The sequence below is a fragment of the Sebastes fasciatus genome, chromosome 17, assembly GCF_043250625.1.
Source record: "Sebastes fasciatus isolate fSebFas1 chromosome 17, fSebFas1.pri, whole genome shotgun sequence".
NCBI lineage: Eukaryota > Metazoa > Chordata > Actinopteri > Perciformes > Sebastidae > Sebastes > Sebastes fasciatus.
In genome coordinates this window covers 7,473,367-7,487,856 of record NC_133811.1, presented here as the reverse complement: position 1 = coordinate 7,487,856, position 14,490 = coordinate 7,473,367, and the positions used below count along the sequence as shown (strand labels likewise).

Genomic DNA, 14,490 nt, shown 5'->3' with positions numbered 1-14,490 from the left:
CAAGTGGTCCTTGGCTCTTGGACAACTCTTCTGATAATTATTTTCACTCCTCTGTCAGAAATCTTGCGAGGAGCACCTGGTTGTGGCCAGTTTATGGTGAAATGATGTTCTTTCCACTTCCGGATTATGGCCCCAACAGTGCTTACTGGAACATTCAGAAGTTTAGAAATGCGTCCGTAACCAATGTCATCAGTATGTTTTGCAACAATAAGGTTGCGAAGGTCTTGAGAGAGCTCTTTGCTTTTACCCATCATGAGATTTTTCTTGTGTGACACCTTGGTAATGAGACACCTTTTTATAGGCCATCAGTTGGGACTGAACCAGCTGATGTTAATTTGCACTGACAAGGGGTCGGATTACTTTCTAATTACTGATAGATTTCAGCTGTTGTCTTGGCTTTCCATGCCTTTTTGCACCTCCCTTTCTTCATGTGTTCAATACTTTTTCCCTGTGTCATTTCACATTATTACACATAACTTAATTTCTGAACTTATTTGTTTTTGTTTCTTTGTATGTATGGATTACTTGGGTTGTTACCAACATCTGGTGAAAATTTCATGTCAAAGGCAGCTTTGGAAATATATTTACTGAGAAAAATGGTGACGTGTTCAATACTTATTTTACCCGCTGTAAGGCTGCACAACATTATGGTCGACAACCGTATCAAAGGTCACGCTTCAGTGAGGCACAGAGGTACTGCAGTAGTTTTTTTCTTTTGTGTGGTATCTTAGGCCTCTAAAGCCTGTGCAAACGGAGGTATTTCTTTGTACTGTACCTGAACGTCTCCTTGTGTCTCCAGGATCATTACCCTCCAACTCCGCTGCCTACGTGCCTCACCAGCTCGCTACCGACAGCCACGCCCACACAGTCATCAGCCTGCTCGACTCGGCTCGGCTCAGCCCTGCCTTCCGCCGTCGCCCCGCTACCCTCTGCCTTCCTCAACCTCTCACCATCCTCATCATTGCCCTTGGTCCCTACAATAAATCCTTCATTTACTCTGAACTCCTGAGTCTTTTTTTCAGTGACCCTAAACAACAGCTTATAACACAAACGGAAAATGAAGGAATTATAAGAGCAGTAGTTGTGGTAGCATTAAGCTTCATTTGTTTAGTGGTAGCCAAGGTATTCAAAAATACTTTCCAGCACGAGTAAAGTCAAAGACAGGAAAACCAAAAGAAAAACCCATTGTTCTTCTCTCCCTCTGTCTTAGACTCATCTTTTTGATATGGCCATAATGATTGTTGGTTTGGTACTCAAGTCGCTTATGTGTGTGTCATTTTGCTCTATTATAATAATGCTGGAAGGTGGGGAAGGAAAAACGCCTCCCAATCTTTGGAAGATGTGTGTGAACCCCACATCCCCACGGACAGGACCGCCAGAGCGCTGTGCCAGCCCGTTCTCATTCCCAGAGTGTCAAATACAGACGCTTTTGTCATGGCCAACGGTGATACAGCCACGTCTGATATCTGGCGTAAATCTATAGTCACATTGTCTCATCTATTATTCCCGTGTGTTCTCAGATGGGGCCGAATAACATAAAAAGACAACAAAAGGTAAGGATAACAATGCAGCTTAAAATGTTTTCTGAACTACAGTAGAACCGTGCTGCCAGTGTTTTTGTCTTTTTTCATAGATCATTGGGTTACAGCTGTTGGAATGCCAGAGAATGTGATAGTAATGTTGCTACTACTAAACCTCTACTAATAAAGCCAAGCGTAGCTCTGTCATTCCCAGAGACTGGGTTGATTTTATTAAGATGATATTAAAGGCTTGTTTTACTGATGAGAGGAAAAAAAGGAGAGCTTGCTATACTCTGCCTAAATGCATATATTTGGTCACATTTATAAAGTATTTAACATGTGTATCTGTTTTTGTTGTGGTTTATCAAATGTAGTATATCTCTTCAACATGGTGTGTGTGTGTGTGTGTTTCTGTGTTGTGGGCATGGCGCCTCTCTCCCTCTCCCGCCTCTCTGATCTAAGTTGATACACCTGTCCCAAGCTGCACACCTTGCATGCCATCTACTCATCTATGCCAGATCGTTGTTGCAATCACACTGGTAGTTTGTTAGCACAAAAAGGAGCGGCAAGAAAAACAACAGAGTTATTTCTTTGTACTGTACCTGAACTTCCCCTATCTCCTTGTATCTTCAGGATCATTACCCTCCCACTCCCCTGCCTGCCTGCCTGCCTCACCAGCTTGCTACAATAACCTTGAGCTATCGCACCAGCCACACTCTCACTGTCATCAGCCTGCTCGACTCGGCTCGGCTCAGCCCTGACTTCCACCATCGCCCCCATCTACCCTCTGCCTTCCTCAACCTCTCACCATCCTCATCATCGCCCTTGGTCCCTACAATAAATCCTTCATTTACTCTACACTCTTGAGTCTGTTTTTAGTGACCTTAAACAACAGCTTATAACAAAAACGGAAAATAAAGGAATTATAAGAGCAGTAGTTGTGGTATGTTTCATTTGTTTAGTGGTAGCCAAGGTATTCAAAGATCCTTCCGAGCATGAGTATAGAGTCAAACAAAGACCAAAGACAGAAAAAAGAACATTGTTCTCTCCCTCTTTCTCAGACTCATCTTTTTAATATGATAAAAGTCAATACTATTTTATTGCAGCAAAATTCACCACATAGTTTCATTGACATACGTTTCTGTTGTCCGATATAGTACTACGAGTTGATCACAGCTCATAAATACTAGTATGTTGACCAGCAGTCATTACCAAGCTGCTGAGCTGCTATTAACATCTTTATTTTACGATTAGTGTCAGACAAAGTAAACGTAAAAAAAAATGGATTAAGACAGCAGCTGTGCAGTGAGATCGGCTATATGTTGACATTTAAAATGAGTCATGGCAGAAAATGTTTAACACAAGGTCATATTCAGGTATAGTCATACAGCATCTGTTACACATCTGAATGAGCTGCTGTAGATTTTTCTTGTAAAACATGAGACATGTTGGCAAATCAACTCTTAACTGTATCATAAATGTGGCTGCTGACGCACAGACGCTCCTCTTCTGAAAGCTTTCCTGTGGACATTGAAACCGTGACAGATCCGTGACTAAGACGGACACAGTAGGATACTGTGTGGTGTGTAATGGTTCTTAGTCATTTCAAACAATGGAAACCAACGCGATCACTTTACAAGACTACAATAACGACTGCATCGAAAGGTTTTGGGATTTCCTCACATCATTGTTGTAGCTTTAGTCTAAAGATTTAGTCTGCTGATCTTTGTGTGCACTGGTGCCAGTTTACTTATTCTGATGTCAACAACCACATTTTTTGTCTTGTCATGGATCCATGGAAAGTGTAATTTGTCACTTTACAGGACAGCAACTTGTCTTTCCACTGTAGTGGGGAGAGATAGGCACACCTTACTAAAACAAATACAGTCTGTTACAACAGACCTGCAGTAAATCCGACCATCAATAAGGTTGTAATGTTTGGGTTTTGTTGATTCTACTTTATTGTTCATTTGAAGTTGAATTTTATTATATCATACAGAGAGTGGACTTCAGTTTGTATCGTGTTTATTTTTGTTTATAGCTTATTTTGTAAATTGTAAATTTTTATTCTTATTTTATTCTAACGTTTTATCTATTCTTTGTTATTATACCGTTTGACTTGCACCAACAAAACCAAAGAAAATTCCTAGTGCATACCTCTTACACCTGGCAATAAACACCATTCTGATTCTGATTCTGAGATGTCTCTAATATCATGTTCTTCCCATGTATGTCAATGAGGGTAGGCTAAATAATGATTAACCCGTCAGCTATGGCAATGCACTAAAGCTCTTGTTTTGGATGTTTGTGTGGTCCATAAACTATATGAAGTGGACGTAGACACCCTGACGTCACCCATTGATTTGTGGACTGCCGTTTTGATGCCTTGAATTCGGCATTTTGGCCGTCGCCATTTCGTTTTTTTGCAACCGGAAGTGACAGGAGAGGGTGGAGCTATAAACCGAATACTCACTAAGACATTTTCAGGCGACCAAAAAGGTTATAATTAACTTTCATGATCTGAAAACACACTGCGAAAGGGTTAAAGTTGTAGGACGAAAACACGGACAACTCCGTGGCAGCTACCTGTCAATCACAAGGTAGCCACGCCCTAAAGCATCCCCTGCTTTATGGTCTATTTGACTCTAAATGGGACCATCATTTACTAAATGAACATCATGCTGTATTGAAGAAGACTTGAAACTAGCGGTTGAGACCATAGACTCATGTTTACAATGTTTACTGACGTAGTAAATCAAGTGAGAAGTAGGCTCATTTTCTCATAGACTTCTATACAATCAGACTTATTTTTGCAACCAGAGGAGTTGCCCCCTGCTGGATATTAGAAAGAATGCAAGTTTAGGGCACTTCGGCGTTGGCTTCACTTTTCAGACCCGGAGGTTGCCCACTGTTGTGGTCGTGATAACTTTTTTTACTTCACATTTTCCGAGATGTTTCAGGTTGTTTTACAAATTTGTTATTTTACATTAACTCACAAAGTAAAAGACATTCTCTAGACAATTATTGTTATTATTATCTTTGAATCTAAAAAAGTTCCATCCAGCTGACTTCACAACAGTTTACACTATAAGCACAATCAGAACATAACAATACATCATGATTTAACTTATAACCACAAGTTACCTAAAATACTCCAGAAAACAAATTCAGTTAAATCAATTTAACAGTTTTAATTTATGTTTAATAAAGAGACTTTAAACACATCTGGGTATAAATATGGTACTAATAGCCCTCTTAATTGACCAGAAACTAAATTTTCATCACTTACGTAAAAAACTGACAATGACTGTTTTGTACTGAAGATGCATTTTTGCTGAACAGTCGCTGTCAGCACTAACCTGAGTGACTGTGATGACTCCCTTTCCTATCAATCTGTCTATTTCCCGTGTTTTCCAGATACGTGGTGTCTCCGTCTGCCGTGCTGCTGCTGCTGCAGTTCTCTCCCTTCTCCCAACAGGCAGCCATTTGTTCGTTTTCATGTGTCTTAAGTTTATCCATATTGCATCTTATGACACCCACACACACACACATCCATCTACATCTACCACCTAAAGAATCAATTACAGATCAAATAGAAATCAATCAATAATCATAAAACTAAAATAACTTTTAGATTTGTATTTACTGTATTTTTTATTTTTAGTTACTAGGTGAATTGTGCCAGGCAAATAATTATTTTAGAATTTTTTTTATAATAGACGGCATGTAAATATTGCACCAGATTAAAACTGTTTTCTCAACAAAATGGAAAGCACTTTCAGTGGAATACTGAAGGACAAAATACAGGACTTCTATGCAAACAAAATGTAAAGCACCTTCAGTGGAATACTGAAGGACAAAAGACAAGACTTCTATGCAAATGAAGTTTCCAGAAATAACTCCCCTAAACCTCAACACATTGACAAGACACATGCATGACAATGAGCAGAAACAACTCTATTTATTTTTTTTCTCAATAAACTATCCATTTCTCCTTTAATGACCATGATGTATCAATAAAGCGGTGGGTGCTGCTCATTAACGCAATTGACAAAGACAGAGAGGCAAACAGAAAGAGAAAAACAAATATCACCATCCTTTGAAAAAGGTAATTTTCTGTTGCTGATATAGTTTCTCAATGATTGCATACTCCTGATTTCCACCATGATTTCCAGTTTTCAGTTGTTTGTTTTTGAGTATTTCATAGTAATGGTTCCAGTTTCCATATCTGTCTGCACCGAACCCAAACACGCTGACCTGGGAAAACAAAAATACACTGAATTTTATATAGATTTAACCTGGAAGAAAATTGTTACCATAGATTTCATCAAGTTGCTTTGTGGCAGCGTGTTACCAATCTGTCATTTGAAAATGTTGTTGTCATCATGTAATAATTTGCATATCAGGAGGTAGATTTTCTGAACACATTACAATGAAGACCATACAAGTAGAAAATGTATCAGCACGTTAATATGCAAATGTTTCATCTACAACCACAGACTGGATAAAAGGAGTTCATGTCCTTTACCCATTGGTTTGTGGTCTGCGGTTTTGAAGCCTCGAGTTCAGCATGTTGGCCTTCGCCATGTCAGTTTCAACCAGAAGTGAAGGCAAGAGAGAGTAGAGCTATAACTGAACGCTGACTGAGACATTTTCAGGCGACCAAAAAGTTTATAATTAACTTTCATGAAATGAAAACACACTGTGAAAGGGTTAAAGTTCTAAGACGAACACACGGACAACTCCCAGATCGGACAACGCCGTGGTAGCGACCTGCCAATCACAAGGTAGCCACGCCCTAAAGCATCCCCTGCTTTATGGTCTATTTGAGTCTAAATGGGACCATCATTTACTAAATCAACATCATGTTGTATTGAAAACAACTTGAAACTAGCAATTGAGACCATAAACTCATGTTTACAATGTTTACTGAGGTAATAAATCAAGTAAGAAGTAGGCTCATTTTCTCATAGACTTCTATACAACCAGACTTCTTTTTGCAACCAGAGGAGTCACCCCCTACTGGCTATTAGAAATAATGCAGGTTTAAGGCACTTTGGCATTAGACCCGGATGTTGCCACATATTTACAATAGATTTGTCCTTGTTGAAGGCTCGCCACTCAGGTCACACTAATATATTTATCATAAATTTGCATTTTGTAATGACCTCAAAAAGGAGTCCTTACAAACTTAGGAAATAAGGTTATAGGTTACGCAGAATTATTAGCTATATTTAACCTTTTGAATCCAGTTTGACCATTTGTTGAAGTAGGAACATGAGCACCAATTTTGAGCAGCAGTATCATTTTGATTGACTTACAGCTAATTAAAAATGATGTACTGATATTGTAATATTGAATTTTTGAAAATTGATGAACGTACCTCATCACACATGTGCATGCTGAGAATCAAAGTCATAAAGCCAGTAGATGGATACATGCCCTTCCTTTTGAGCCAAACATAATGAACGTATTTCATGAAAGCTCGACTGAGGATCATCACCTGTTCAGGAGTAAAATTAAAACTTTAAACTGACATTTATGAACCATTCCATCCCAATGAACTGTATAATAGCAACATGATGTCAGACGTAAAAATAGCATGACATTTTAAGGACATTCAGCATGTCATGATAACGCATTTTTAGGCTTTTCATGTGTCATTTACACGCCACGTCGTCACCAACAAAACAAAACAGTCGTCAACAACGGTCTCGAACATTGGTCTCCTGGTTAAAAGTCTGGGGTTTGTTGGCGTACAAATGATACGACAAAAGCAACAAAGGCGTTTTTATTGCACGCAAAATGACGTACAAATTACTGTGTCATTCATAAACCATTTGGTGAGATCGGGCTGATAATACTCACCAAATCCTTGTTGGCTTTCAACCCTGAGTCCGCAATTGTTTTTTGTCTGTTGGTGGAAACATGTAAGGGATAATGTACAGTGAGCCAGTCGTTGTTGTGAAATATATTATATAACACACCTACCTTGGAGCGAAGGACTTGAGGAGCCACTGTAAGTCATTTGTCTTGAATGGAAACAACAAAAGATGGGTGGTGTTGTCCAAATTAGTAGCACTAGTTGGATACATCACACGATGTGTTGTTCTGGTCCCAACATCTTTTTCATAGCCTTTGATACAGCCATGGTTGATCCTAAATGGTGCAGAGGATAAACATTAGTACATCATGTAGTTAAAGAACTATTATATGGTGAAAGAAGATCACAAGGAAATACAGAATATAAATGTCGATCACTGAAGACTGGAGCTTTATGATTCACTGTACCTTATGATGACATCGTGGAAATCTATGAGAGGTCCATAGCGTGATCTATTCATATTCCCAGAGTTCCCAACCACAGCACAAGTCCTGCAGCGGTCGGGGCTGGACTCCATCAGATTAAGACTGTGTGGGAACATCTGGAACACCTTCTCCACTGTTGTATTGTAGAAACTGAAGCTGCTTCTTTCAGACTGTATGCGCTGACACACATAAAAAAAAACAGATTATCCACAACAAACCCTGTCTCGCAGAAGTTACGGTTCTATCATAATACATTGTTTTGCCAATTACACGATGGTGAGAAATGTAATCAATGCCTTGAAATATATATATTTTTTTAATGAATGAAGAGCACCAGATTTTCAGGGGTATGGTCTGGGCAGACGGTGGATGTACAGAGCGCAGGACTTTGACTCCAGAGAATAAGGTCACATCCTGTCTGTGGTTAGGCACTGCAGGGAAAGATCATGGTTTCGGTTGAAATGTTAATAAAACAAAACACTTTGTGTCTCAAGTCACTCCGGACCTCTTCTGCAATAAACCAAGAAGACCATGATCTTTCCCAACATTAAAGGTGCTAAATGCAAGATTGGGAGCATTATATTGCCTTTGCACGGCTTGCAAGATTGGATATTTAGCGGAAAACAAATTAAATATGTTGACTGACATTTTACTAATACATTCAGTAGCAACACTTTTTGGGGCTTCCCAGATATGTTGAAGGGACTGTTTGTTACTTTTTGCATGTATAAATGTATTGGGTCGGGATCCCATGCGCGAGTGGCTACGCTGTTCAGACCACTCCTCTGCCTGCATGCTTGCCTTCACTCACACAACGCGCGCGTTCTCGCTGTCTCGCTCCACCTCTAGACGTGAACGCGCGCTCACTACACACTGCAGAAGAGTTAGTTTAGCTCTGAGAATATCTAGTGAATGCACAGTGGACGTTTGTGCAGAAATAACTGCTGCAGCTCCTCCAGACCAACAGAGGTTTCCCGTGTCTTGTGAAGTGACGGGGCTCCACAGCGAGAAACGTTAACGTTTCAGACCGGGTACCGGTGTCTCCCTGCGGGCGCAGTCGGGAGACGATAACGTTAACTTCCTGCTTCAGCCCCGGCACCGACCCGCTTTTCCTGCTTCAGCCCCGGAGGCTTAAGCAGGAAAAGCCAACACTAGGATCAGCATTGATTCATGGAGAGACCTTCGTCTGGTCAGCTAACATTACTGCCAAGCAGCTGAAATATAGAGTGATATTGTGGTTTTAGCTGACGTGTGTCGCCTCACTGTTTTGAGCGATGCTCGTTCATGTCTATTTAGAGCGAGCAAGCGCGAGCAACAGGACGCTGACTTTCGTTGACTTAACGGCCACAGGTGTCGCTGTTAACAAGCAATTCTGAAAGTTACAAATAGTCCCTTTAATTAAAAAAAAAAAAAACATTTCTTCATAATGTTAAAACAACCCAATACGGTCGGCATTATAAATCCTTGAACTGCATTTGATGCTTGCACTAAGATTTCTGCATTACTTATTTTAACATCAGATTTTCACTATTTTAAATATTTCAAATAAATACAACTTTTTTACTAAAGGAAAAAACAGAAATAAAAGCTATCGTAACTACCATAACACAATCTTTAAAGGTGCAGTGTGTTGATTTCGGAGGCATATAGTGGTGAGGTTGCAAATTGCAACCAGCTGAGACTTCTCCCATGTGCCAAGCATATAGGAGAACTACGGTGGCTGATGCGAACTTGTGAATGGCCCTCTCTAGAGCCAGCGTTTGGTTTGTTCGTTCAGGGATACTGTAGAAACATGACGTCCGGCTCCGTGAAGAGGACTTGCTTCATATGGAGATATAAACGGCTCATTCTAAGGCAACGAATACACAAGGATTCTCATTATCAGGTGATTATACACTAAAGAAAACATACTTATTATTATTATATTCCATTTATGCCAATAGATCCCCGAAATCCTACACACTGGCCCTTTAAAGATTTAAAAGTTTACTGATTTACCTTCCACCAGTTAAAGGTCTCCTCTGAGATAATGTTTCTCGGTGACAAAAAGGGCTCAGGAGATGCACCCATCAGCTCACTAAACCACGGATCATATTCCATTAAACATTTGTCACATGCACAAAGACTTGAGTTGTAAGGGGGGAAGAAATCACGGTACACTGATAAAATCCATGAAGATCTATAAAACACCCCGATGGCAGTGAGACACAGCAGGGACATGACGACCCAGGTTTTTCTGGAACACATCTCGGCAGCGTGGCGGTCTTGACTTGAGGATCAGATCCAATCTGTGGATACAATATGTGGTGAAATATACAGGTGAATGTGTAAACCTGTCATAAACAAGCTTACATCAAAACAAATGACAGTTTATTACCATTTTAATATTGGAACTAAAACTTGAGTCTGGTGGCCTTATAAAATAAATTCAGTCGACATCTTATGGATGTTTTTTGATCTCTGTCTCCTGACTATCCGTCATTTACACAGCTGCCTAGATAACATATTTTTATGTATGTGTGATGATACAGGAAGTGATGTCTTGTAAAATAACACAATATTTTATGGAAGTCCGAAGTCTGAGTGTTTAACTGTGTGTTTAATGTTATGTGGAACATATTCATGCCTCAGATGTTATGTGTAATATGTTATCAAGTTTACAAACAAGTTCTAACAGAAGACAGACAATGTGTATGAGGAAGAATGATTTAAACTAACAGATTTAGATCATTTAATGTAAAGGTGAATGAATAAAATGAAATGCAATAAATCTTTAAAAAAAATAAAATAGGTAAAAGTTGCTCATAATTTTTTTTGTGGCTCAAACAATTTGTTCTTTGACATGTATGTGAATTTAAAAAAAAACTATTTTCGAATGTTCCCCCATCAAATCTGGTAGTTTCATATTATTGTACCGTAATTTCCGGACTATAAGCCGCGACTTTTGTCACACGCTTTCAACCCTGCGGCTTATGCAATGATGCGGCCAATTTATACATTTTTCTAACGGCCGCCAGGGGCGCTCGAGCAGAAAAGGTAAGAGTGAGACAGCTGGAATATATGTGTCGAGGAAGACGCTAGTTTGGACTATTAATGTAACTTTGTGCTTTGTGCATGAATAAAATTAGCATGAACAGACCCTCATCATGGAAAATGCTAGAAGAAATGCATATGACGCAGCTTTTAAGTTAAAAGCAATCGAGCTGGCTGATAAAGAAGGAAACAGAGCTGCTGCACGTAAACTTGGCATCAATGAATCAATGGTGAGACGTTGGAAACGGCAGCGGGAAGAACTGGAGCAATGTAAAAAGACGACAAAAGCTTTCAGAGGTAATAAAAGCAGGTGGCCCGAACTGGAAAACATTCTTGAAGACTGGGTGAACACACAGCGAGCAGATGGCCGAGGTGTTTCCACTGTGCAGATCCGACTGAAAGCCAAAACAATCGCCACCGAAAAGAAAATTCAGGATTTCAAAGGAGGACCGTCGTGGTGTCTCAGATTTATGAAACGAAAAGGTCTGTCCATCAGGACACGGACAACTCTGTGTCAGAAACTCCCTCCCGACTACGAGGAACAAGTCGCAAATTTTCACAAATTCATTCAAACAAAGATAGCAGAGAATTCCATCGGACCAGACGACATCATAAATATGGATGAAGTACCTCTGACGTTTGACCTGCCCCTCACTAGGACCGTTAACAAGAAAGGTGAAGCATCTGTCACACTGAAAACAACCGGCCATGAGAGGACGCATTTCACCTGTGTTTTGGGCTGCACTGCATCCGGACTAAAGCTTCCACCAATGGTAATTTTTAAGCGGATTACTATGCCAAAAGAAAACCTCCCGAAAGACATTGTCGTGAAAGTTAACACGAAAGGGTGGATGGTAGAAAGCCTAATGAAGGAATGGTTGACCAAGTGTTACGGCAAGCGACCGGGAGGATTTTTTCATAGAAAAAAAGCATTACTCGTTTTGGACAGCATGAGGGCCCATATTACAGATTCTGTGAAAGCAGCCATCAAGAGGACAAACTCCATTCCAGCTGTGATTCCTGGGGGCACAACAAAGTATTTGCAGCCACTTGACATTAGTGTGAATCGTGCATTTAAAGTGGCACTCCGAGTTGAATGGGAGGCTTGGATGACCAGCGGCGAGAAATCGTTTACCAAAACTGGCCGCATGCGAAGAGCAACTTTTGCACAAGTCTGCCAGTGGATCCTGTCAGCGTGGAGCAGTGTGAAAAAATCCACCATCACCAACGGGTTTCGAAAAGCCGGTCTGCTGCGTGACGGAGAGGACAGCACAAGCTCAGGAGTGAATTTGCCTCAGGATGAGAGTGACACTGAAAGCGACAACGAAAGAGAAACTGAGAAAGTGTGTGGCGAAGTATATCTGAGGCTATTCAAATCCGACACTGAGGAGGAAGACTTCCATGGTTTCAGTGCACAGGAGGAAGATGAAGACGGCTAAGTGACTTTTATGTTTTTTTAACCAGCCCTGTTAGTGCTGTGTTACTGCCGTGTTGCTGCTGTGTTGCTGCTGTGTTACTGCCGCGTTACAGGCACTGTTTGGAAAGAAAAGTTAAGGTATGTTATTAAAACTTTGAAAACTCTTTCTGTGTACCGTCTTTCTTTGTAAATATCTCATGTTACAATGTGGGCACCTGCGGCTTATAGACAGGTGCGGCTTATGTATGTACAAAATGTTTTTTCCTTTAAAAATGTACTGGGTGAGGCTTATAATCAGGTGCGCTCTATAGTCCGGAAATTACGGTATATTTATATTTTTTACCATAGCGTTATACCAGAGAGCAGACGGTCAGACTGACTTTACCATTTTGGGTATGAGCATTTAATTCAACACTACATTGTGTCTTAAATCTATGTCAGGTTAATCACTCTAAACAGTTGAAATGTGTTCAAATGTCTTTGTTTCTTCTCTTACCTTTCCAGATATCCAATACATTTAGATATATCCAGTTACCTCCCCACAGAAACAGGCTGTTCTGCTGAGGTCAGAAGAAGACTGAAAAGCATGTGTGATACAAACTGATAAGTAGGTGGAACTACCCGTAGGAAGGGTTGAGATTATGGCATCAGCAGCAAGAGAGGGTGAAAAAAACATCAACATAAAAAGCTCGTACATTCTGTTTATGGTTTGTTGGTTCTGTATAATCAGCATATTTTTGCAAATTGTTTTCTCCCGAGCCTTTTGAAATATTGTTTTAGAAAATAAAAACAAGGATTATATAATTCCCATAGTTGTAATACATTATAAACTATTTATAATGCATTACAATTAATGTGATTATAAATTACTGTAAGTGGTCGTTTGGTTAAAGTGGAAATTCATTTTAAAGATTTTAATTTTACAATGTTTTGTGTGTTGAGCAGTAGCTCAGTGGGTAGAGCGGGTCATTCTTTAACCACAGCGTTGGCGGTTTGATCCCAAGGAAGTGTCCTTGAGCGAGACGCTGAACCCAGAGTCCACTGCTCCTAAAAATGCTTACGACGGGTCAAATGCAGAGGTCAAATTTCATGTGGATAAATCTAATAAAGTTAAAGTTAAAGCCTTTTAAGTAAGTGTAAGTCAAATATTATGGAATATGATTGGATATGTTTTATGAGTGCATTTGTGTGTAATCCCCATGTTGTTCAAGATGGAGCTAATTCAAACTACTTTATATACTATTGGGTAGGTTAATCTATAACAATGCATCATGATTAACATATAACCACACAGTAGATGCTTCAGAAAACAAATTCAGTCAAATAAATTTAATATACTCAATTTAAGTTTATTAAATACAATTGGCTTCATGACTTTGATTCTCAGCATGCACATGTGTGATGAGGTACGTTCACTGGTAATCATTCCCTATTTTTAAGTAAATCATTTTAAGCAAAATGTGCTGCCCAGTGTCAGAAAGCTTGGTCTCAGTTGCAGGTCATGGGTCCTCAAACAGGATAATGACCCAAAACACAGCTAAAAACACCCAAGAATGGCTAAGAACAAAACATTGGACTATTCTGAAGTGGCCTTCTATGAGCCCTGATCTAAATCCTATTGAACATCTGTGGAAGGAGCTGAAACATGCAGTCTGGAGAAGGCACCCTTCAAACCTGAGACAGCTGGAGCAGTTTGCTCACGAGGAGTGGGACAAAATACCTGTCGACAGGTGCAGAAGTCTCATTGAGAGTTACAGAAATCGCTTGATTGCAGTGAGTGCCTCAAAAGGTTGTGCAACAAAATATTAAGTTAAGGGTACCATCATTTTTGTCCAGGCCAGTTTCATTATTTTGTTTTTTAAAATGATTCTGTTGAACCACAATTCAAAAGCAATGTCTGATTTTCATTAGTTAATTTTCAGTAATTTTTTATTTATTATTACTTTTGTCAGTTTCAAGTTATTTCAGTGACCATTGTGGGTTTTTCTTTCTTTAACAGAAGGATACCAACAATTTTGTCGTCTGTAATACAGCTTTGACACAGCGGTGGAAGAGTAAACAGTGAATATCAAAAAATACAAACAGTAGTAGTTTACATCCCCTGTGCATTTAAAGGCCTAACAATAAACACTACTATATTATATAGAGAGGTAGTTAAAAATGTAAATACATTAAATATTGCTGAAAACATTCCACTCAAAAATAGCCAAC

General features: G+C 39.6%; 1 protein-coding gene across 1 annotated transcript; it reads right to left on the bottom strand.

Annotated features, from left to right (window-relative positions):
- Positions 1-5,526: 5,526 nt before the first annotated feature.
- Positions 5,527-9,899, bottom strand: LOC141754912 (CMP-N-acetylneuraminate-beta-galactosamide-alpha-2,3-sialyltransferase 1-like). Its single transcript, XM_074614345.1, has 6 exons — positions 9,828-9,899; positions 7,812-8,008; positions 7,512-7,679; positions 7,389-7,434; positions 6,904-7,023; positions 5,527-5,777 (listed from the first exon to the last, which is right to left on the bottom strand). Exons 1-6 carry the CDS (start codon positions 9,897-9,899, stop codon positions 5,610-5,612), a joined length of 771 nt encoding a protein of 256 aa, XP_074470446.1. The 3' UTR covers positions 5,527-5,609.
- Between the last annotated feature and the right edge of the window lie 4,591 nt (positions 9,900-14,490).

Excerpts from the sequence above, each read along its gene's own strand:
- LOC141754912 (XM_074614345.1), bottom strand. The coding sequence starts at position 9,899 with ATGGGTGCATCTCCTGAGCCCTTTTTGTCACCGAGAAACATTATCTCA. Across the intron at positions 7,435-7,511 it reads CTCAAGTCCTTCGCTCCAAG|ACAAAAAACAATTGCGGACT; the intron begins GTAGGTGTGTTA and ends TTCCACCAACAG. Across the intron at positions 5,778-6,903 it reads GCATGCACATGTGTGATGAG|GTCAGCGTGTTTGGGTTCGG; the intron begins GTACGTTCATCA and ends TTGTTTTCCCAG.